Genomic DNA, 22426 nt, shown 5'->3' with positions numbered 1-22426 from the left:
TAATTAACTTCTGAAGACCACCATCACTAGAAGTGAAAACAAAATAATCTACTGTGACAAGAAGGGTTAACATAGTGTTTAAAATATAATGATTTTTAAAAATTATTTTTATTAAGTTTTCCATTTTTTCCAATATTACATCATAACAAATAACATACTTCATAATTCCAAAATTTCCCCATTCCCCCTGGACTTCCCTCAGCCACCTTCTCTGGTTTATTTCAAAATAATGTTATTTCCTGCATATTTCCTTTTTGCTCCTTTTTATATTTTATATTGTAAATGATTACTCAAAACCTACTAGTGAGTCCAATTCTTTGCAGTGATTCTGTAAATAAGCCAAAAATGGTTCCCAGTCTTCCTTAAAGGATTTTTTTGTCCTTATTTCGAAGAGTGAACAAAGTGTTTAAAATATAGTGAATTTAAAGGTATTTATTTATAATGTATAATTTATAATTTAAACAAATAAATAAATAACTAGTTTGCATAATCTTATGTTATGTCATTTAACACATTTATGTATTGTCTTAAAGTAACTGAAGGTGGCCCTGGTTTTCATTACAGGACTTTAATTACAGGACCTCAGGGGCTTTCAGATCAGATATTCACAAGTTTTCCAACTACGTTTTCCATTTCAGAATTTTTTTTCCTTGTTGGCATTAGACATTCACTTCAGTTGCTAACAAATTCAAGCAAGAACAATGTTGCCATAAAAGAAATGTGCTTTGGAATTACAAAAAAAGCTGCACTGTAATTTCTTATCCCCAGCCAACAAGTGTCTGTATGGGATATTCTAATGTCACCTGAGAAGTGGAGACCAATTGGCACTTCAGATTACTATTGACTCAGTTTTCTTTTGTGAAATGATCAAAGCTGACACAGCTTCATTGGTTTAATTTAAAGAATGCCAACAAAAATCCTTAGCTGATGTTTATATCAAACATCAAATTTGGAAGTTCCACCTATGCAGACCAAGCTGCAAGCAAGGGAGGAAGCTCTACATGCGCCTTTTTCAATTGTTTGAAGTCTGAACAATTGGCAATTATGACTAAAATTCAAAGAACAGAAGAATTTGGGATTCCTCCTCCCAACTCTAGTTTTAAGTACCCATACACTGCATGGCATTTAAGACTCCTCTCCAGTCTGAACTAGCAGCTGTTAAAATATGACATATCAAATGTATCACTTCCTTGAAATTAGCTGAAATCAGTTATCAAGGATTTATTATTGTGTATACCCCAGTCTGGATGAATCAATCTTTGTTTGGGACAGATGAGTTATATAATTCTAAACTGAATTTGGTAGATTTTCTTTAGAAAAGTGGGAGGAAGAGAAATTTTAATAAATGTCAGTTTGGTGTATGTGTTAAGGGGTATGTAACATGAAAGCTAATCAAAAGTCCTTCTGGATACCTAAAAGCAGTTTTCTTGTTTACGGTCAATGAACACCACCCCCAACGTCTTCTACCTTCTGCCATTTGACTGAGTCCTACTTGTAGTTGGGACAGCTCATTCAGTAGAGCATAAGACGAGACAATCTCAGGATCGTGGGTTTGAGCCCCATGTTGAGCAAAAGATTCCTGCATCGCAGGAGGTGGAGTAGATGACCCTTATGATCCCACCTATGGAATTCTATTATTTTACTACTACTAAAAAATAAAAAAAAACCAACAGGTAATTAAAATCCACAAATGGATTTTATAAAATCGTTAAAGCAGGGATGAAGAGCCCATGTAGTGTTGCTGCACTACAATGCATTATCCCTGACTACTGGCCATATTGATAAGGAGTGCTAAGAGTCCAGCTAACTATCCCTTCATCAGAGACTAATTCTTGACTTTCCAGCTTAACTTTTACGCGCTACCACTTGCGTTACAAGAACATGTATAAAAATGTGATCAGTATAAAAGACCTAGACGACAACAGAATTTCTACATTGGAAGAATCTTACCTCAAAAATAAAAAGTATTGCATCTAGTTCTTCTCTCTGTGACTTGTGACCTAAATTCAAAAACAGGATTGCTTTCAACAACTAAAGATAGTGAAAATAACTACAGTTCTGTAATAATAAACTATTACCGTTTTGAAATTTGTTATTTTACCCAGCTGCCTAATAGGGAGAAATGTATCATATTTATAGCCCGTCCTTCAACCTACAGGCACAGGGTGGGCGGGTACACAAATATGTCATTAAAATTCAACACAAATACAAAATCATAAAACATACCATAAAACAGTTACGCAGAAAAAATAATAATTGAAATCAGCCATCTCCAGAGTCTTGAATGCAGAAATACATTTTCATGACATATAAAAATAGATAACATGAGAGACGCCCATATATCCAGTGGAGGGAGTTCCAGAGGGTCATAAGGGAGAAGGCACTCCTCCACAGCATCACACAACAAACTACTGTTGATGGAACTACAAACAGAGCTTGTCCTTCACACCTTAAGGCACAGATTAGCAGGAGATGTACTCTTTCAAATGCTGGGGTCCCAAGCTGTTAAGGACTTTATAGGCCAGACTCAACTCTTTAAATCAGCTAGGCAGCGACACATGGTTTCACTTTGTGGCACCAGTAAGTAACCTGATAACTGCATTCTGCACCAGCTACAGTTTGTGGACTGTCTTCAAGGGCAGTCCCATGAAGAATGCACTGCAGCAGCCTAAACAATGAATCACCGGAACATCTAATAATATAGCTTGGTGTTCTGGGTTTTCCAAAATTTTGAACAGGGGAAATTTCCCAAGGCAAATTTAGAAAATTTGGATTGTAAATATTCCTGATGCCCAAGAGAAGGGGCAGCCAATATGTTGTCCTCCATCCGACCACCATCATTCCTGACCACTGGCCGGGGCTGCAGCATCTAAAAGATATCACATTGGCTACTCCTGCTCTAGAGAGTGATATAGTTTAGCATGTTTATTTTACTTCTTTTTAGTAAACCAAGTTAAAAACTTTGAACTTATCAGACCCAGCACACTGCAGAAGAAAATGAAGCACTGGCTGGTAATGCTAATGACATGTATGCAAAATGTAAGAATTAAAATCAAAGTCAAACATTTTAATAAAAATTCTTACCTTTCTGTTTAAGACTAATTTCAATAGTCACAAAATTTTCAAAAAAGATGTAATATATATGTGAAAAATGTAGGTCGAAAAACTGCTTAAGATCGATAGATTCTGCATTCTCTGCAAAACAATCAAAATATAATTTCATTATTACCCAGCACTACAAAACACTTAACACTCCTGAATAACAATAGAAAAATCAGTTAATAATTACATTACAAAACATGAGTAACGAGTTCTATAACCTTCTATACCCCCTTATATTTTTACAGAGATAGTTTAGGGCAGGGGTCTGCAACCCGCGGCTCCAGAGCCGCATGTGGCTCTTTTACACCTTTGCCGCGGCTCCGGGGCGGATACTAGCAAGGGGAGGAGGCGCATTGTGCGCCCCGACACTCCCCACTGTGGCGGGCGCTGTACTGGCTGTGACGTCGCATGGGGGCCGTGCGTGCGTTAGTCATTGTAAGAGGCATGTACGCTGGTCACTGCATTGAAAGGGGGCATGTACGCTGGTCACTGTTTTCAAGGGGAGTGAAGAACAGACACACAAAAAAGGTAACTTGTTAATTTAACGTTTATTTCTATGAGGAGGAGTAATTCTGAGGGGTCAAACAAAGAAATAATAAAAAAGTGACAAAAAAGTTATTTTTATAATGTGAGTTTTGCGGCTCCCAGGTTTTTTTTCTTCGGAAATGGGTCGAAGTGGCTCTTTTTGTCTTAAAGGTTGCAGACCCGTGGTTTAGGGGTTTTATGTCACAGCTGCAGCTAGGCCAAATTAACTGAGAAAAAGAGACATATTTGGGGAAAATAATTTGTTTTTTAAAACTCACTATATGAACTATTTACCGTAATCACATTTTAATCTCTGCCACGCCCACCAAGTATAAATGCCCCTTGAGTAATTTCTTGATAATCCAAACACAATTTCTTTAATTGATGGTCTATCCCTCACACTCTCAAATTCTATTATTGGTACCTGCAGTGGTACCAATTACTTAAGGAGGACTCAAAATGTTCATAGCTTAAGGCCGCACTCCTACACACTGGTGGAGAACTGGATCCACTCCGTCATGTGGAAGAATACATAGTTTTTCCTTAGAAGTTCTAAGCATGGCCCCAATTTTTCCTTTGGAGTCCACCTTGATTTCAAGCTGGTCATGCAAAGGAAGGCAGGAAGTAAATCACAGTGTCCAGAGTGTCCCAGTAATAACCTTAGCAGCAGATACCAGACACTGCGAAAAGTACCATTTTTAAATGCTGCCGAAGGGACCTCCAAAATAAACCCATGCCACACAGTGGTGATGGAAGGAGAAATTGAAGTAGGAAGTGCCATGGTCAGATGGAAATCTACAAAAATTGTGATTTAAACACAGAGTGGCAGAAGAGATTGATAGGTGGCAGCAGATACCATTACCCAAGTGGATGTGGTCTAAAGAAAATGGCCTTGCAAGTTATTTGGAGAGACTGGAGTGTATAATTAAGCCCGCAGGCCAAAGATTCCCCACTGCTGCTATGTACACTTACCTAAAAGTAACTCCCCATTTAACTCAATTGGACTTACTTCTCAGAAGACAAGCACAGAGTTTAATATGCAATTATTTCCTACATCAATACATAGCAAAACACTTAACTGTCACCTTTAGAGAATTCTCTAATCTGGATTCTCTGTTTACCCATGCTATGTATATTTGCCCAATATAAATGCCATGTAGAAGTTCATCAGTGAATAAGGGGGTAGCTTTTGCAGTGCAATGCAAGAGCATAATACTAGGAACGATATGTTCACATAATGAAAAGATATACAGAAGGAGATCAAATTAAGAGAATGTAACAAACAAAATGTGAATTACTGACGATATTTTAATGATCTTTTAACAACCCTAACCCTATTCAAAAGCAGCAAATCTTGAGGGCTATTTCAGTGATTTTTTTTTTGCAAGTTTGCAGGGAGGGGTTTACTGGGGAGTTGCAGTACTCCTCCTGGTTGCCATCAAGAGGAATTTCACCACCAAAACCGACAGCTACATCAAAACAAAATTCAACAGAAAAAGAAATGCTGCTGCTAAGTGAAACTAGTGAAAAATGTCTCCCTCTTTCCAGTTCTGCACTGAAAATTCTCAGGTCTTATCTTCCTGCTGCAGAACCTTGACTGCTCACCGCAAGCCATTCCTATGAGTTGGAGGACCCTCCAGAATAGCATGGGGTGTAGCTTCTGGGGGTGCAGATGGGGTGGACAAGCAGAAGTGCCTTCAACTCAAACAAGGGCTTAAAGCACTGTCCTGATTTTGTAAACTATGACAGCAATTTCCCAAAGATGACATAGCAACAATGATATATGGAACCCTGTGCACATCCATAGGTCCTATTGAAAGTTTGAGAGATCGTAAAAACTATAACCACTTTCAAAAATACACATTCAGAAGGTGACAAACCAGACTGGATCTCCTAAATGCACTTCTTTGTGTAAATGTGGGCACCTGTAACTATCTTCAGTCAGGCATACGGTACTTTCATGAACTGCACACACTTTTTAACTTTAAACTAAACCTTCTGTTTGAATTCCTCTTCAAATCAATCAGAAAAAGCAAACACTTAGGAAGTAGCCCAGTTTCAGTAATTTGTAGCTAAGGATAAAACTACGTGAAACAATTTATTTACACTAGGGAAGTTATGGGGGAGCTGGATTTCAAAAAACAGGTGAACAGAAGGTTGCTATAGATTCCCCTGCAATTTACCTCCCCACAGTCTGTGCACCTCCCCCCCCCCCACGTACCAATTCCCCACAGTTCATAAAAAGTTTGGAAGCAAATAATACATTTATTCTTGTGCTGTCTTTGGATAATATAAAAAGTTCAATTCTAACAACTCATACAAAGAATATGAAAATTAGCATGTTAAAGCCTTGGTAATATCACAAGGCAGAATTGATTTTTCTAATTTAGTGTTATTGTGCTACAAACTTTCATGGACTAGAACTCACTCATCAGATGAATGAAACATTGCTGTCAGTTTGCAAAGATAGATGTAATGTGTGCATGAACACAAGAAGAGAGAAGAAAATGTTAACTTTAGGCCCAAAGGCAATGAGATGCAAGCATGACAGATCTCTGCAAAGCTCAAAAGTATGTAAGGTTAAGTAGTGACTATTAACAGCAGCAATCAGCATTGCTATGAATACTGTGTTATGTTAAATTATCTGTATATAGCAAGAGAGAAGTCCCTGGCCTCTAGCATGCAAGAACCAAGAATGGGTGGTAGAATTAGTACATAAATTGGACGTGAGTCATATTTGACAAGATTCTATAGACCTTGACCTGGCATAACTCTAAGGAGACTTTCTGTTAAAACGTTGATCTTTACTTGGTCACTGCACTTAGGCTATAACATCATTGCTGTACTCAGTAGAGTCTACTCTACTGCAATAGAGCTTTATGCCAATTCTTGATATATTTCTGTAGCACAGAATAGCAATTACTAACCACTGCCCTCAGGAGGCCTTAGTTCCTTGCAGCCAAAGTTTAAGTGGCCCCTGAAGACTTGTTTATTTGGCCACATTTGTTGTTACTGTGTTTTGTTGGTCCTCTGCATTTGATTTTATCTGATGTTGTTTTCATGTATTGTTGATCAGCTGCTTTCTTTTGAGTGTTTTTCACAGTGAGCTGCCTTGTGAGGGCTCACCCAAAGATAGCATGGCAGAAATTTATTTAAAACAGTTTGGCTAAGAAAAATGGATTGTCAGGAAGCGATTTCAAGCAACCTAAACAATAGAAAGGATAGGCCCAGCCTTCAGAGTTGGAGGGTTATTGCATTAGGGAGCTGTTTGCGAGATCAGACACCGTACTTGGCAGGAGCTTTTGTTTATGCTAACATTCGGGAGGCATATGTAGATATTAATAACTGTTCCTTTATTGTTGCCATGCAATGTGAGGCAGACTTCTGCCTAGATTCCAATACAACCTCCAGTTTAGCAGCCTCATACGGACTTGATGATGATGATTAAAACCACTGTGCCAAATGCCAAGTAGCACAATAATGAAGGAAAAACTTTGGTATTTGATTAAATCAATTTTTGGGGGGTGTGCAGACATTTAGACTTTTTTTCCAAAACAAACACCTCAACATTTAATGCCTAGCTCATACATACTTTGTTGTAGTCCTGTCATGTGCATTTGGACTGATCTAGGTTCTCCTATGGGACGCAGGTGGCGCTGTGGGTTAAAGCCTCAGCGCCTAGGACTTGCCGATCGAAAGGTCGGCGGTTCGAATCCCTGCGGCGGGGTGCGCTCCCGCTGCTCGGTCCCAGCGCCTGCCAACCTAGCAGTTCGAAAGCACCTCCGGGTGCAAGTAGATAAATAGGGACCGCTTACCAGCGGGAAGGTAAACGGCGTTTCCGTGTGCGGCTCTGGCTCGCCAGAGCAGCGATGTCACGCTGGCCACGTGACCCGGAAGTGTCTCCGGACAGCGCTGGCCCCTGGCCTCTTAAGTGAGATGGGCGCACAACCCCAGAGTCTGTCAAGACTGGCCCGTACGGGCAGGGGTACCTTTACCTTTACCTTTTAGGTTCTCCTATAGCTATGGCTTATCAATAGATTGATAAATACCGTACCTGAAGGACCATCTCTCTCCATATGGACCTGCTCAGACCCTGAGATCGTCTTCTGAGGCATGTTTGTGTGTGCCTCTTCCACAAGAGGCTCAGAGAGTGGAAACACGAGAATGGGCCTTTTCTGCAGTGGCTCCCGTTTGTGGAATGCTCTGCCCAGGGAGGTTTGGCTGGCACCTTCATTATACACCTTTAGGTGTCAGGCGAAAATGTGCCTCTTTAACCAGGCCTTGGGCTGATTGACATCTAATGCCCTTTAAAATGTGTTGTGGGTTGGGGGATTATCGTGTTGTCTTTATTTTATTTTATTTTGTGTTTTTTATACTGTAATTTTATGTTTTGAACCACCCTGAGATCTATGGGTGTATGGGCAGTATACAAATTTAATGAACAACAAACAAACAAACAAACAAACAAAAAGCACTCCGGGGTTTCAGACTGGGATATTTTCCAGTCCTACCTGGAGATGGTAGAAGTTGAACCTGGGCCCTCCTGCATACAAAAGATGTGCTATGGCTCTTTCCTGCTCGTTTTGTGTGTGAATATCACTGTGCATTATGTGCCCCCTCCTTCAGCCTATTCTCTTACCCGCTCCTTTTTCTAACACCAATGGCACTTTTTAAAAAAAATGTTGGGGTAAGTGACACAAGATAAGCATGAGTGACACACACACACACAGAGAGAGAGAGAGAGAGAGAGAGAGGGGAGAGAGAGAGAGAGAGAGAGAGAGAGAGAGAGAGAGAGAGAGAGAGAGAGAAACCATCCCTAGACATGGCATTTTACATAGCAAAAGACATAGGGTTGTAGCCAAGAGCATTATTCAGCTGATGGTAGGCTTCTGTCAGTGTAACGAAGAGGAAAACAATTTTCAGCTATTCTTCCTCTCCCTGAAGCCCCCCCCCCCCGGCAAAAAAAAGATCAGCTCTGGGTGGTCTGGTCCCGGGAAGTAAAGGGGAAGGGAGAATCACTAACAGTTTGTAGGGTCAGGGGCTGCAAGGCAGAGTGGGAATATCCAAAAATTGCTTTCATCTCCATTCTGGTGATGGAAGCCTTACCATCAGCTATACTACCCATTTAATACAACCCATTGCTCTCTCCTAGCACTGCACCAAACTGAATACTTGTAAACAGCTTTTCACAACAATGCTATTTTAATCAGTTTGCCGGGTGTGCGTGGGTGGTGGTGGTGGTATTACAGCATTTAAACATCTGGACAAACCTAAAGAACTCATTTAGATAAATGCTAAAAATCTAATTTGTGCATAAAAAAGGTAAAGGTAAAGGACCCCTGACAGTCGCGAACGGCTCTGCGGTTGCGGCGCTCATTTCACTTTACTGGCTGAGGGAGCCAGCCTTTGTCCGCAGACAGTTTTTCCGGGTCATGTGGCCAGCATGACTAAGCCGCTCCTGGCAAAACCAGAGCAGGGCACGGAAATGCCATTTACCTTCCCGCCGAAGCGGTACCTATTCATCTACTTGCACTGGTGGGCTTTTGAACTGCTAGGTTAGCAGAAGCTGGGACAGAGCAATGGGAGCTTACCCTGTTGCGGGGATTCGAACTGCCGACCTTCTGATCGGCAAGCCCTAGGCTCAGTGGTTTAGACCACAGTGCCACCCGCATCCCAATTTGTGCATAGAATTATTATTATTAATTTATACAGCACCATGAATATGCATGGCATCTTACAGAGTAACACCACGAAGACAGATCTTTTACAATATAGAATTCAAGATACGGGAGGCAACAGGGGGAAGGAATGAAAATTAAGACAATGGTAAACAAAGAACTTAAGTTCTTCCATTTGCTATATGGAGCAGAATACTGTGATGACATCCATTATAGAAACCTGGATAATGCATGTATATATAGGTATATTTATCCTCAAGCATATGTGGCTTTATTGCTCATTTCATTGACACGGGTAAGACAGAAGTAAACAACTTGGTGAAAGCATTCAGCAAACAACCTCAATGCATAATTTTAAGCATTTCCTTTCCACTGCTGTGTCTATTTATATTTAGTAAGCCCCCTGCAATACACTATAATGATCTTTGAACAGATGGTAGGTTTTTTTTATTAAAAAAAATGTGGGGAGGTGTGGAAATTTTTATTTGGAGTAGTATCATAATGTAATGAGAATTCTCTGTCAGCACATAAGCAACCTAAAGGTTTCATACAGAATGCTTTTGATACAAGTGCTTATCATCATGTGGCTTCACTCTGACATGCAAATACAGCACAAAATACAGGCATGTGCACACTCACTAGCACTAGAAGGTCACTATCTCAAATGTAGTTTATGTTCACTTGTGTGTTGTTTTTTGCTTAAACCGTTTAGATTTTGTTCTAAATAAAATAAAATAAAATTCAAGGAGGTGGGGAAGGAGCTACATTCCCATGTTAAAGCAACAGAGTGCTTTGACTACTTTTGCAGTGCCAGGGGAATCTGCCACACAGTTGTCCATCTGTGAACAACATCTACTTATCTACAGTGGCAAATTTCAGTTTGGGTTATTATGAACCTTTCCCTTTACCTTGATTTGGATGTGGAACTATGCTGTTATGCAGGTGTGGTCTCCCATGTGTGTGTGTTTTTTCTGTATGTTTGTATGTTTGTGTGTGTTTTAAATGGATTGGCTGCCTTGCAGTTTGATTCCCTCCCCACTGTAACTCTTGTCATGCACCCACTTGGCAAATGCACATTTTAGGTAAAGAGTGCAAGTAAGTAGGGAAATGATACTTCTGATTCTTCAATATAACATGCTTTTAAAAAAATGGTCCTGGGAGATATTTGCGATGTTTTATAATGCACTGCCATCCAGATATACACTTGGAACTTTGAGGGGTGGGGGGCTTCATTCTGCAGTAAGTCCAACACTGCCCTGTTTTCAAAATTCTGAAGCTACTTCATTAGAGAATAATACTGGGAAGTTAAGTCACCCACAATTTCTGGAAAATCATTTTCCTAATCTCATTTCAGGTTTGCTGCATCTTATTATACAAGCAGGCCTTTTGTATTTCCTTCCCAGACGATCCTGCAGGCCAGAAATTAGACCAGATGGAGGAAATTGAAGGATGATCTAGGTACAACAATAAATAAGTAGTCCTTTCCTTTTTCATACCCTTGAGACCCCCTTCAAAAGAAGCAATAAAAGATTGCTAAAAACCAGGATGGTAAATACTTTACTGCTCTTTCACGTGTCTGGGGAAGCTCTATGCCCTAGCCTAGACAGTTTCAACCTTGTTGATATACAGGCAAGTACGTATGAGAATACAGAGTAACTTTGCTGCATGGCTTACTCAACAGGGTCAGCAAGTGCAGCCCCACTGCCTGCTGCACACAACTGTGAATCATGTGAGGCAGAATGCCCAAAGAGGGCTTTTTAGCTTCTCAGATGGTTATGTTCCAGTATACTAGCCTGTGTTGACAAAGGGGTGGTATTGCTTTCATGCTCATGTGTAAAATCAGCAGCTATTATACAACCATGGTAAAATATTTTCAAATATTCTATAAAGCCACTGGGGAGGCAGCAGTTTATCTTCCTGTCTCCCATATCACCTTCTTTAAAAAAATATATTTTGTCATGCCATTTGTTAGCAAGGGCAGGGGTGAAGGCTGCTTGCCTCATAACCCTAAAGCAGTCAGCGGCAAGGCAAGGCAAACAGCAGGAAGCATTGTGTCCAACACTCTCCAACATTCATATACAGGTTTTATTTCTCTCCTGTGGATTCCATGTGATTTGCCCAAATGGAAGGTAAAAGAAACAACATGCTGTATTCCCATGCAGACTACAAACGCTCCATTACAATTAGCTTAAGCAGGAGAAGGTGACTAGAGCTACAAGGTTTACAGTAATTGATTAATCATATATTTATTGCTTCAGAAATATTATCTTTACCCATATACAAATTGAATTGATTACTCAACTAAAAAATGTTTTAAATGGGTTGAAGCTCTAGAAGCAACTAAATTTCTTGTGGCAGAAATGGTCCCAAGAAAAACCCCAAAAAGGACAAATTCTCAAAGTGCCAATATGTTCTACAGTGCACAATATATTTCTGAATTAAGAAATCCTTTCATTGGGGTAACTTACACTTCTTATTACCTATCAAGAAAAATAAACTTCTGAAGCTTTCTCCTCTGCTGAATTCTTCTATGGTTCCAAGTCAGGAATGTTCCAAGTAAATAGGAATAGTCAGCAAAATTTGGCTAATTAAATAATACAGTATATGGCTTTTTAAATTGTGGGGTGATTGTGTATTGTTTCTGTTTGTTATTATGTTATGTATTTTTGTGTTTTTATATTGTAAACTGCCCTGTGTCCGGCAGATGAGGAGAAGTATAGAAATTTAACAAATAAATTAAAAATAAAATACAGTAAGACCAGTGATGTGGGATGGCATATCCAAAATGGAAAATACTAGAATATAATATAACTCAAATCTAAAATCAAAGCTGGAAAACGTGGCAAAACTGCTTCCTTCCCTGTTTCACTTACAAAAGCTAAGCAACCCCATTTGATGCAACCCTTTGAATATAACATTTAAAAACACACTTAATAGCAAAACTCTAATATGCTTATGCAGAAGAAAGGCAATTTAGTTTCAACTCGACTTATTCCCATGCAAGTTTACATAGGATTGCAGCCTAAATAAATTTTACTGCTCTGCCTCCCATCCACCAACAAATCACATATAGGAGTTCCAATGCCTTTAGCCATTGGGGGGAAATGTGAAATATTTAGATATTTTTCAGCATGCAAAATTAACATGACATAGTATTTTTGTAGTATGCCAGACTTTGGCTCCGTAGCCAAACTAATGCCAGTTCAACATTTTTCAGAAGACTCACAGTATTCTATAGGACTGGTCATACATTATAACACTGCAATGAGCAACTTTTCAAAACACTGACAGAAAGGGTCAGGAGTCCCTATTGCCACTTTTCAGAGAAGTCTCTGTTTAAATCATGGATCAACTTATCACCTCCAAAGTAAACCTCTGATACAGTGGATCCAATTTCAAAGGCTATGAATGTACAGACTTCCTGAAAGCCACAAATAAAATCAGAATTAAAAGTAACAGGTGTGGTACTACCTGAATACACAATATATATTTCATAGACAATATGTATTTCAAAATAGTAAATGGCAAATGCTTTGCAATGCAAATGTGACAAAAAGTACTTAATGTTTCATTCATCAAACAATGAATTTCAGTACAATAAATAAATTTAAAATAATTTTGCTTTAAGCACACAGTTCTTTCATCAGGAATACAGTGGTAGCTCGGGTTAAGTATTATATTTTTCACCCCATAGGACGCAGTTTTCCCCCTCCAAAAATGAAGGGGAAATGTGCGTGTGTCCTATGGGGCGAATGCAAGCTTTTGCTGAAGCCTGGAGAGCGAGAGGGGTCAGTGCGCACCGACTCCTCTCGCTCTCCAAGCTTCGCACAGCTCTCCGCAAGGCGCGGGAGCCCGGCGCCGGGCTCCCACAGCTTGCAGAGAGTTGCCTGTTCTGGGGGCTGGGGTCGGGGGAAGCTCGGGCTTCCCCAGGCCCAGGAAAAATAATTTCCCCCCCTTTATTTCCCCCCAAAAAACTAGGTGCGCCTTATGGGATAGTGCGTCCTATAGGGCGAAAAATATGGTACTTAATTCATTCCGGAGGTCCATACTTAACCTGAAACTGTTCTTAACCTGAAGCACCACTTTAGCTAATGGGGCCTCCTGCTGCTGCCGCACCGCAGGAGCACGATTTCTGTTATCCAGAAGCAAAGTTCTTAACCTGAAGCACTATTTCTGAGTTAGTGGAGTCTGTAACCTGAAGCGTATGTAACCCGAGGTACCACTGTAATACAATGCACAGTTAACATCCATATGAGTTTCAAAATAGTAGACAATGTAACTACTGGAAACATCTTTACAAACTTACTCTTCTGAGAAGTGTAACTTCCAATTGATCTGATCACTATGCATAAAATGAAACATGATCATTGTTGTGGGCAAAGAGAAATGTTCTCATTGGAGGTTTCACAATAAAGTAACACTGTTCCTTCAGAGTCTTGTTAAAATCCAAGCCTGTGTCAAAAGCCTTCTGCTTTTGGTAGCCAGTGTTAAGCCTCTAACTGAGAATGAGATTAAGAGCTGGCTTTTTAAAATCTTGATTTTAAAAAAATGGAAAATTGATTGTATGTTTCTAACCCTGTAACCCATTCAAAGCCTTAGGGATAGTGTCGCTAAAGAGTTCAAATAACTGAGTGAGACTGGATCTTTTTTTATATAACCTCACACTTTCAAATAAAACACTCCATCCACTATAGCACTCTGGTACCACAAAATATTTAGATAGGCTGTGATCCAGAGAACACCTTTAAGGATGTGCTTCTCTCCTACTCAAGAACTGCATCAGAAACTGCTTTTAATATTTCCTACTTTAAAGGCAACTTATCAAGTGGCATCTAGGCCTATTGTGCTTGCTGGGCTGAAAGGTTTTATCCAAAGAGTAGGACAGAAACTGCTTTAAAATATATCATGCAAACAAGTATTTCTGGGCAAACAGAGGTCATTTCTATAGTATCCTTTGAAATGCAGCTACAATCAGTGGGTTTGATCCAGCAATGCTGCTCTGTGAGCAGAAGGGCTTTTCCTGACTTAGCACAAAAAAGCAAAGTGCTTCTTGTAGTGCTAAGCATTCTACGATCTGTTCCACAATGTCTCAAAAAGGTGCTAGCACAATGACTCGTGCAATCTCTTACACAGAGCCACAAAAAAATAATAATCTCAAGATGTATGCAACACAAGTCATTGTGTATTCTCTTACACAACATCTTTTATATCTCAGAGGATGACCTCCAAATCATCCTAAATATCTTTGCAGCAGCTTATGGAAAACTTGGCCTATCGCTCAATATCCAAAAAACCAAAATGCTGCACCAACAAGCACAAAACAACCCCTCTACAGCACCACAAATCCAACTTAATGGTGTAATGTTGGAAAGCACTGATCACTTTTCCTACCTGGGCAGTTATGTTTCAACAAGAGCAGACAGCATCGCCTGAGCTGTGTGAGTCTCCCTACTGAATCACAGAGTGTTGAGGGCCAGGACATTTGCAGAGAAACCAAAATGCTTGTTTACAAAGCTATTGTACTACCAACTTTACACTTGTGAAAAGTTATAAACGCCATCTACTACTCTTTGAAATATTCAATCAATGGTGTTTCAAAAAAAAATTACACATCACTTGGGAAGACAGGTGAACTAATGTCAGCATACTGGAAGAAGTAAAGGTCACTAGTGTCAAAGCAATGATTCTTCGACATCAACTTTGTTGGACTGGTCATGTTGTTCGGATGCCTGATTATCGTCTTCCAAAGCAACTACTCTATTCCCAACTCAAGAATGGAAAGCAAAATACCAGTGGACAACAAAAGAGATTTAAAGATGCTCTCAAGGCAAATCCTTAAAAATGTAACATAAACACTAATGACTAGGAATCACTGGCCTGCAAGCGCTCCAACTGGAAAACAGCCTTTACCAAAGTGTCATGGACTTTGAAGAAAGAAGTACAAACTCAGGGCGAAAAGGAGAAACAAGTTAAGAAGAAGGCATGTTTGGCAAACCCTGACTGTGATCAACTCCTGCCCAGAAACCTATGTCCCCACTGTGGAATATGTATCCAGAATTGGCCTCCACAGTCACTTACAGACTCACTGTTAAGACCGTGTTCATGGAAGACAATCTTATAGCTACAAGTGATCACCAAAGCAGATGATGATTCTGGATTGTTTTATATGATGTTCTAATGTGTTGCAAACCACTTTGAGCTTTATTTAAAATCCATATAGAGAGGTATAGAAATGAAAATAATTAATAATAAATGCATAAATTACAATACTGAATGCTAGCAGGTATCCATTAGATACCTTAACATACACACACACACACACACACGTGTGTGTGTGTGTGTGTGTGTGCGCGCGCGCTTGTGTATCGCCAGCTGCTGATTCTGTTAATTGTAAGCTGATATACAGGCTTGCATATGAAAGCTTCAGGATACAATCCAACTCTCATTTTCCTGGGAGTAAGGCCCAATGGTTAAAGTGTGACTTAGGTTTGAGTAAACATGCATAGGACTGCAACTCTGATGAAGACTCAAGTAATTTGAAACATTTTTGATTCTGCATTTTATCATACACTTGTCATAAAGTACTCATCTTAAATAAGCTGACACCTGCAAAACCAACAGAATGAAAACTCATCATGAAAACATGTGGAATAATGCACTTCAATCAAGCATGAGTGAGTAACAAGTTTGTAGAAAAAAAGCAGTCAGATCCAATGCTATCAAACCCTTGGGCTTACACAGTCAAAACAAGTATCTGAGTTCCTGCCTCAGGGATTAGTTAATTAAGATTAGCTAATTTATGCTGCCCCTTCCCACACCACAATACTAGAACTCTATGTTATGTTTATTTTAATGAATGTCACCAACCAAAGACAGCAATCTCAATACATATTTTCATCAAAATGGACCACAAATAGAAACAAGTAATGAATCTCCGTATCAGAGCCCATCCAAATGTTCACTTCCTGCAACTTTTCATAGTCTTAGGCAGGTGCTGGAATGCACTAGTAGAAAAGCAGGAAGCTTCCTGGGGCAGATTTGCCCGAATACACTCTTGAGCTGAAGACAAGATCCCAAACTGCATAGATAGAACAATCTGTGTCCCTAACTTTCAGCTTTGTGTTCTCAGAGACTGCACAGCCTGAAGTAAGTACTACTCTGGGCAGTAAGCATAAGAAGACAAGAAACCCTATACCAGATTCCACAAAGTTAAGACATTCTAGAACATGCCCAAACACAAACTCAAAGCACAGGGCTGACAACCATCCCAATTGCACCTATGAAAGCAGCATATTTACCCAGCAGTCAACAACCCCCAAAACATTATCGCAACACAGGGTGCAAAGCAGGTTGCCTCATCTTAATATATGCAAGGCAAGTCAGGCATGGGTGTGTGTGTGTGTGTGTGTGTGTGTGTAAATAGCATGGGCGTGTGTAAAAACAGGCAGCTGGTGGATATTTTCATCACTCTCCAGGTATTCCTCGCCTGTCATTTCCCACAGTGCCATCAGTGTCCGGGTTGTCATGCCAACAAAAGAGTTGGGATGGAGCTTCTCCTCACCTCTCGCCAAAAACGCAGCTGCTCCCCAACCTCAAAGCACCCCAAGCACCGTCCAGCCTCTCTTTCCCACCCACCTCTAGCAAAGATAAGGCAGGGAGGGGAGGAGGAGGAGAAAGCTCTCGGGACGGCCTCCCCCCTCGCTCGGGCACCAACCCAGCAAGGGCTTCTCCAACCCGGCCTCTTTCCTTGCAACCAAGGTCCCCCCCCCGCCCCCCTCCAGACCCTTAGCAGCTAGCAGGGCCTCGGGGCCCCCGCCTCCCCTTCCTCACCGATAACGACGCGCAAGTGCTTGAGGCGGGTGAGCGGGTCCTTGCGGGTGTCCAGCACCTTCTGCGTGGATTTCCGCACATCGCCGTGAGGCTTCTTGGAGAACATCCCGCCTGCGGGGGCCCCGGGGCGGGCAGCCGCGCTGTTGTCCTCGCCGACGCCCTCCCCGTACAGTCGACGCCGCCGGGACCCCCCGGCGAAACCTGAGGTGCGCTGCGGCCTCCGGATCCGCGCCCCCGGTCAGCGCAGCCTACATAGCAGGCGGCGGCAGCGGCGGCGCCCCGAGGCTCCGAAGGGGCGGGTGCGGCCGGCGCACTCGAAGCTCTCGGGCGCGCGGGGTTGGTGAAGGGAGGGTTGGCGGCGGCTGTGGCGAGGTAGGCAGGGCTGGCTTAGGGCTTCTCGCTCCGCAGCACCGCGTTACTCCTCCTCCTCCTCTCTCCTCCCTTACTGTCCGAGCACTGCCCCCCCCCCAACGTTTCACGACAGCCGTCAGGTGCGAATTCCAGGCTTCCCATGGCAACCGCCTTCGCTCTGACGTCATAGCCGGGAGACTCAAAGGGAAGGCGGTTCTTCCGGCGTCGCCTTCGTTTACGTGCTGGGGGAGCCTTGATCAGTGGGGTCTCGTGAGGGCAGAGGAGGAGAGTAGCGTGGTTTATTGGCGCTCGGACGTCGAGGCTGCGACCACCTGCAGCCGAGAGTCCTGTGGCACCCTGAAAGCTTGACGAACTTCCTATGTATTCCTATCTGCAATACATTTGTTGGTCTTTTGGGTGCCGCCAAGCCCCTTTGCAGTTCTTACTACTACTCACGTGGGGGGAGAAGATTCATGGGAGTAAGCCACTTTGGGCTCATTAGAATTTACTCCCGAGTAAGCATGCTTAGTTAGATTTGTACTCTAAAGAAGCAAAGGGTGGTGCCTGTCCGGTGAGGAAATCAGTTTTGCTACTTTAGGTGTTCTGTACATTGCTTTTAGAAATAAAATTTCTGGCAGAAGCTAGAGCTATAAAATCTAGGGATTCAGAAATATAAAAATTCTTAAGCTAAAAAACTGAAAGGAAAAATTTGGAACCCTCTTGGCTGTGATTGTTTTAAGAAGAGGCCGCAAATCTGCATGCAGTTTATCTGCTGAGTATAATGGCCCTTCTATAGTTGGCTCTTATGGCTCAATGCTTGAAATCATGTTCATTGTCAGGACTTGGAAGAACTTCTGCACTATGTTCATGCACTTTTAATTAATTTAAATTAAGTGTTTTATATGTCCATTCACTTTGAATTGGTATTTTATTCTGAAAGGGGACAAGCCCTCTTTTCCACTTGCACATTTTCCTGTCACTGATACATTATAGGATTGTGCAAGAATGTAATTATCTATCCTAGAGGTCAGTCTCCACTATGAAAAAAAACCCTTTCCTTCAGCTATATATATCTGGCTGAGTTCACTTGCACAGCTAGCAAAACAGAAGGAAGGAAAAACAAACAATTTCAGTGTTTAATTTAAGCTCAGGTGTGCAAGTATCAATCCCTAGAATCAATCTCAGAGGTAAGGTCATTTGTCTCCCATTTCACACATTCAGTGTAGCATTCTGTCTGCAAGCAAAGTTGCAAAAGAAGTGCCATTCTCATACCACTGAAACATTTCTACACAGGAGCAGCCTGTCCTCTGGGAACTTGTCCCACATAATTTAGCTTCAGTGCAATGTGTGTGTCCATCCATTCACTTTTAGTTGCAAGGGGATAAGGAAACAGAATCATAGAATGAAATTAATTAGCAACTTTATATTTTTCAGGATTATGAATTATTGACTTACTATAAAAATAACACCTTCCTTTTCCTTGTAGTTATGTATTACCAAAAGTTAGAATGTCACATGCATTGCCTTGTTTTCATATAGACTTGGTGCACCAATAACAAAGGGTGTGTTTTGTATTCATATTAGCTTTAGTTTTTATCTTAGGTTATCCTGTGCTGCATTTGAGCTCCAACGAAAACAAATATTGTAATAAACTAGTTAGTCTCTAAAGCACCACTTCTTGTGGTTACAGATTAACATACCTGGAATTTAGATTAACAGGCACCAGATATGTACATTTGTTTTCTGGCCCATACCTTTCCCTCTTTGTACGTGACCTCCTGCCTGTTCTGTTCACCTTCACTGCTTTATACTCAGTTATCCTTTATTCTCAGTTACTATCTGTAGCGCTTTGCTTCATTTTGCCCCTAAATTACTTTTTCATATCAAATACTGCCTGAATGTTCTCTAAACACTCACTCCCCCACAATAGTATTTTTGAATGGGATAGAGAACTAACTTTCATATTGTTCTCATCAATACAAGAGATACTCATGTAGTGTGAATCTAAGTATATTTACTTGTAAGAATGTCTTACTGTCTTCAGAGGTTTTTCTTTTATTCTTACTTAAATGTGCAGAGGATTACTGCTTCATTTTTCATTGTCTGCAAACCAACATAATTTGTACTCAAGTTTTAAAAAATCTGTTTACCCCACAGCTATAGGTCAACATCGGGCTCCTTGGACAATTTTTTTTTTCTATTCTTTCGTTGTTTTTCTGTGGGATGGACTCTTATATGTTTCTGTACTTAATATTCAGGGAAAGCGAGACATTCTGTATTTGATGCTTAATCCTTACATACTTTGAACTCTGATGGAATTTTGTGATAGGCTTTGTGCAGGTTCCCATACTTCGTGGTAAAAACAGAGAAAAATTAGTGTGCCTTTTGTCCGCTGCATACTGTTGCACAAATATCAAATTCAGTTTCTCTTACAACCTCTTCTTCTTCCCTTTCCTGGTTAAGCATCTCCAGCATTGTTGTAAAATATTATACATTATCATCATTAAAACTTTCTGTTGTATTTGTGGTTTTGTGCATATATCTACACAAATGCCAACTCTGGCAGTTGGGATCAATACTTAAATGCTGAAAGTGTTGTGAGGGTTCTGGCCTGAGCACTGCACTTTTTGTACATTAGCAAAAATATAAATTGTTTAATTTTTTAACCTTTAATTTTCCTCTCTGTTCACTTGTACTCTTTTATGGGTGTCAGAATTTTTTTCCCACGCAATGGAATTATACCTTACAGGCATTAAGAAGTTAAAAGAACCATAGAATTATAGAGTTGGAAGGGACCCCAAGGCCCCTGCAATGCAGGATTCTCAACTAGCTCATACATGACAGGTGGCCATCCAACCTCTGCTTAAAAACCTCCAATGAAGGAGAGTCCACAGCCTCCCAAAGGAGTCTGTTCCACTGTCAAACAGCTTACTGTCAGATAGTTCTTCGTGATGTTTAGTTGGAATCTCCTTTCTATTACTTCAGGTTCTAACCTGGAGAAAACAAGCTTGCTCCATCCTCCATGTGGAAACCCTTGAGATATTTGAAAGTAGCTTTCATATATCCTCTCAGTCTCCCCTTTACCAGTCTAAACATACCCAGTTCCCTCCACCAGTCCTCACAAGGCTTGGTTTCCAGACCCTTTCTCATCTGTGCACACATTCCAGATTGTTTGCAGCATGTACTTTTAGATTAGCTTGCAATCAAATGACATGCTGAAATAGAAACAAGTAAAAAATGTTCAAGAAAGCATATCACACAATAACTATTTCATCGTACATGAAGGCAGCTTTAAAGATTGAGACAAAAGACTATAATTAATATCTTACAGTTAAGTATGAAATTGTTTATTAACAAAAATATGTTTGTCACTAAAATTGGCTTTCTGGAGCATTTGAAGAGTCTCATTATTTGAAGAGTTTTCATTATTCTGATTAATTTGGAATCATTTACAACTTCAGCAATCTTGTCACTCACCCTTGATTCACTATCATATATAAATTAAATGGTACAGTTCAAGTGCAGACCCTACTGCCTGTTTTTGTGAAAAATATATTGTCTTGACCTTGCTTCCTTTTGTTTAGCCAGTTTTCAATCCACAGGAGGACTCACCTTTTGCCTCTACTGTTTCAAGATGCCATTACAAACTTAATGATTCTAACTTTCATTTTACTTGCCACTATTTTGGGGATAGCTATAAAATAAGCTGGCCTGTCATGTGCTTGCTATTGCTCTCTGAGCTTCTATGAACACATTAGCAGGGTGGGGACATGGTGGGGCTCCTTACTGTTCTTAGACATCTGAGCCCAGAAATTCCTGGATGAGAAGGCACTACACAGTTGCTGCAGAACAAAATTAGGAGGAAGATAAATCCTTAAATTGTTGACTAGTGAAGGTTGGCTGAATCATGAATTGCTTTTCAGACATCGGCTCCTTCCCAAACACTGCTTTCACTCATTGCTATCACTCATTTGGCACAAAACTTTTTGTGGCAGGAGGTCCTCTTCCATTTGGACCCCATGGGGACTATGCTGGTCTCTGAAGCTAAGAACTGTTTCCAAACAAGGCTCTCTAGTGCGACCAAAAGGGTTTCTTCAAACAACAGACAACAAAATGGCAAATGAGATTAGGGTCACATTCATACCATACATTTAAAGAACGTTTTAAGAACATTGCTTCCCCCAGAGCATCTTGGGAATTGATAAGGGTTCTGAGAATTCTAGGTGCGATGGGTAAAGTTTAGTTCACAAGATACTTCGGGGGAAGCTATGTCTGTTAAACAGTGCTTTTCTTTTAGAAAAATGGTGCCTGTACTCACCATGAATTTGTTACAGGAAGTGCCACACTTTAAACCAGTGCTTTTCTCCTTTAAAAAAAGTGCTGGTACTGCATACCCTTGAGTACCCCCAGAAAAAAAACACTGCTGTGAAAAGTGCTATAAAGGTGCTTTAAATGTATGATGAGAATGTGACCTCAGTGAAAGTAAATTTTTGGCATGATAGCCTAACTTCACATATAGCAATTGAACATGTGAAAATAGACTTGCAAATGTAGCGGACTGATCAGCTGAAGCATCAAAGATTATGCAACAACAATGAAGGCAAACTCCATGTTTATTTCACAGTTCGTCTTCAGAGTGGATTGAAAATCAAGCATCCCATCTTGCAATGCCTTTATAAAAAAATTCAGCACAGTAGTTCTCCCCAGCTCATTTTATCCTTGGAAGCAAAGTGAGTGATAGGGTAGCGAAGTGGGAATTTGAAGCCATGTAACTTCGATCCCTAAACCAGGCTGGCTCTCGCTCTAAAAGGGACCCTTAGTCCGATCCAGCAAAATAACCTTTTTTACATTCTAAAAGAGTGCCATCCTGCGCAACAGCGGCGAGGAATCTGAGGCCCTCCAGATGTTGTTGGGACTCCAACTCCCATCAGCCCCAGCAA

General features: G+C 40.8%; 1 protein-coding gene and 1 long non-coding RNA gene across 11 annotated transcripts in view; one reads left to right on the top strand and one right to left on the bottom strand.

The window, feature by feature from the left end:
• The window catches only part of RALGAPA1 (Ral GTPase activating protein catalytic subunit alpha 1), a 123203-nt gene extending 105603 nt beyond the window's left edge, over positions 1-17600 (bottom strand). For 5 of the 10 annotated variants that reach the window (XM_081908134.1, XM_081908137.1, XM_081908136.1 and 2 more), the window contains exons 1-3: positions 17136-17600; positions 3085-3195; positions 1951-2000 (exon numbers count right to left, since the gene is read on the bottom strand). In XM_081908134.1, the coding sequence (XP_081764260.1) occupies positions 1951-2000; positions 3085-3195; positions 17136-17241 (267 nt within the window). In that variant the 5' untranslated portion in view covers positions 17242-17600. The remainder of the gene's footprint in view (positions 1-1950; positions 2001-3084; positions 3196-17135) is intronic. The other 5 variants (XM_081908140.1, XM_081908143.1, XM_081908141.1 and 2 more) reach the window with 3 other exon arrangements.
• LOC309373375 overlaps positions 1-22426 on the top strand; it is a 173852-nt gene that overhangs the window by 93801 nt on the left and 57625 nt on the right. The gene's annotated exons all lie outside the window — the stretch shown is intronic.

Source organism: Podarcis melisellensis (assembly GCF_964234715.1).
Source record: "Podarcis melisellensis genome assembly, chromosome: 1".
In the NCBI taxonomy this organism is placed as follows: domain Eukaryota; kingdom Metazoa; phylum Chordata; class Lepidosauria; order Squamata; family Lacertidae; genus Podarcis; species Podarcis melisellensis.
This window is presented reverse-complemented; position numbering and strand designations above follow the sequence as displayed.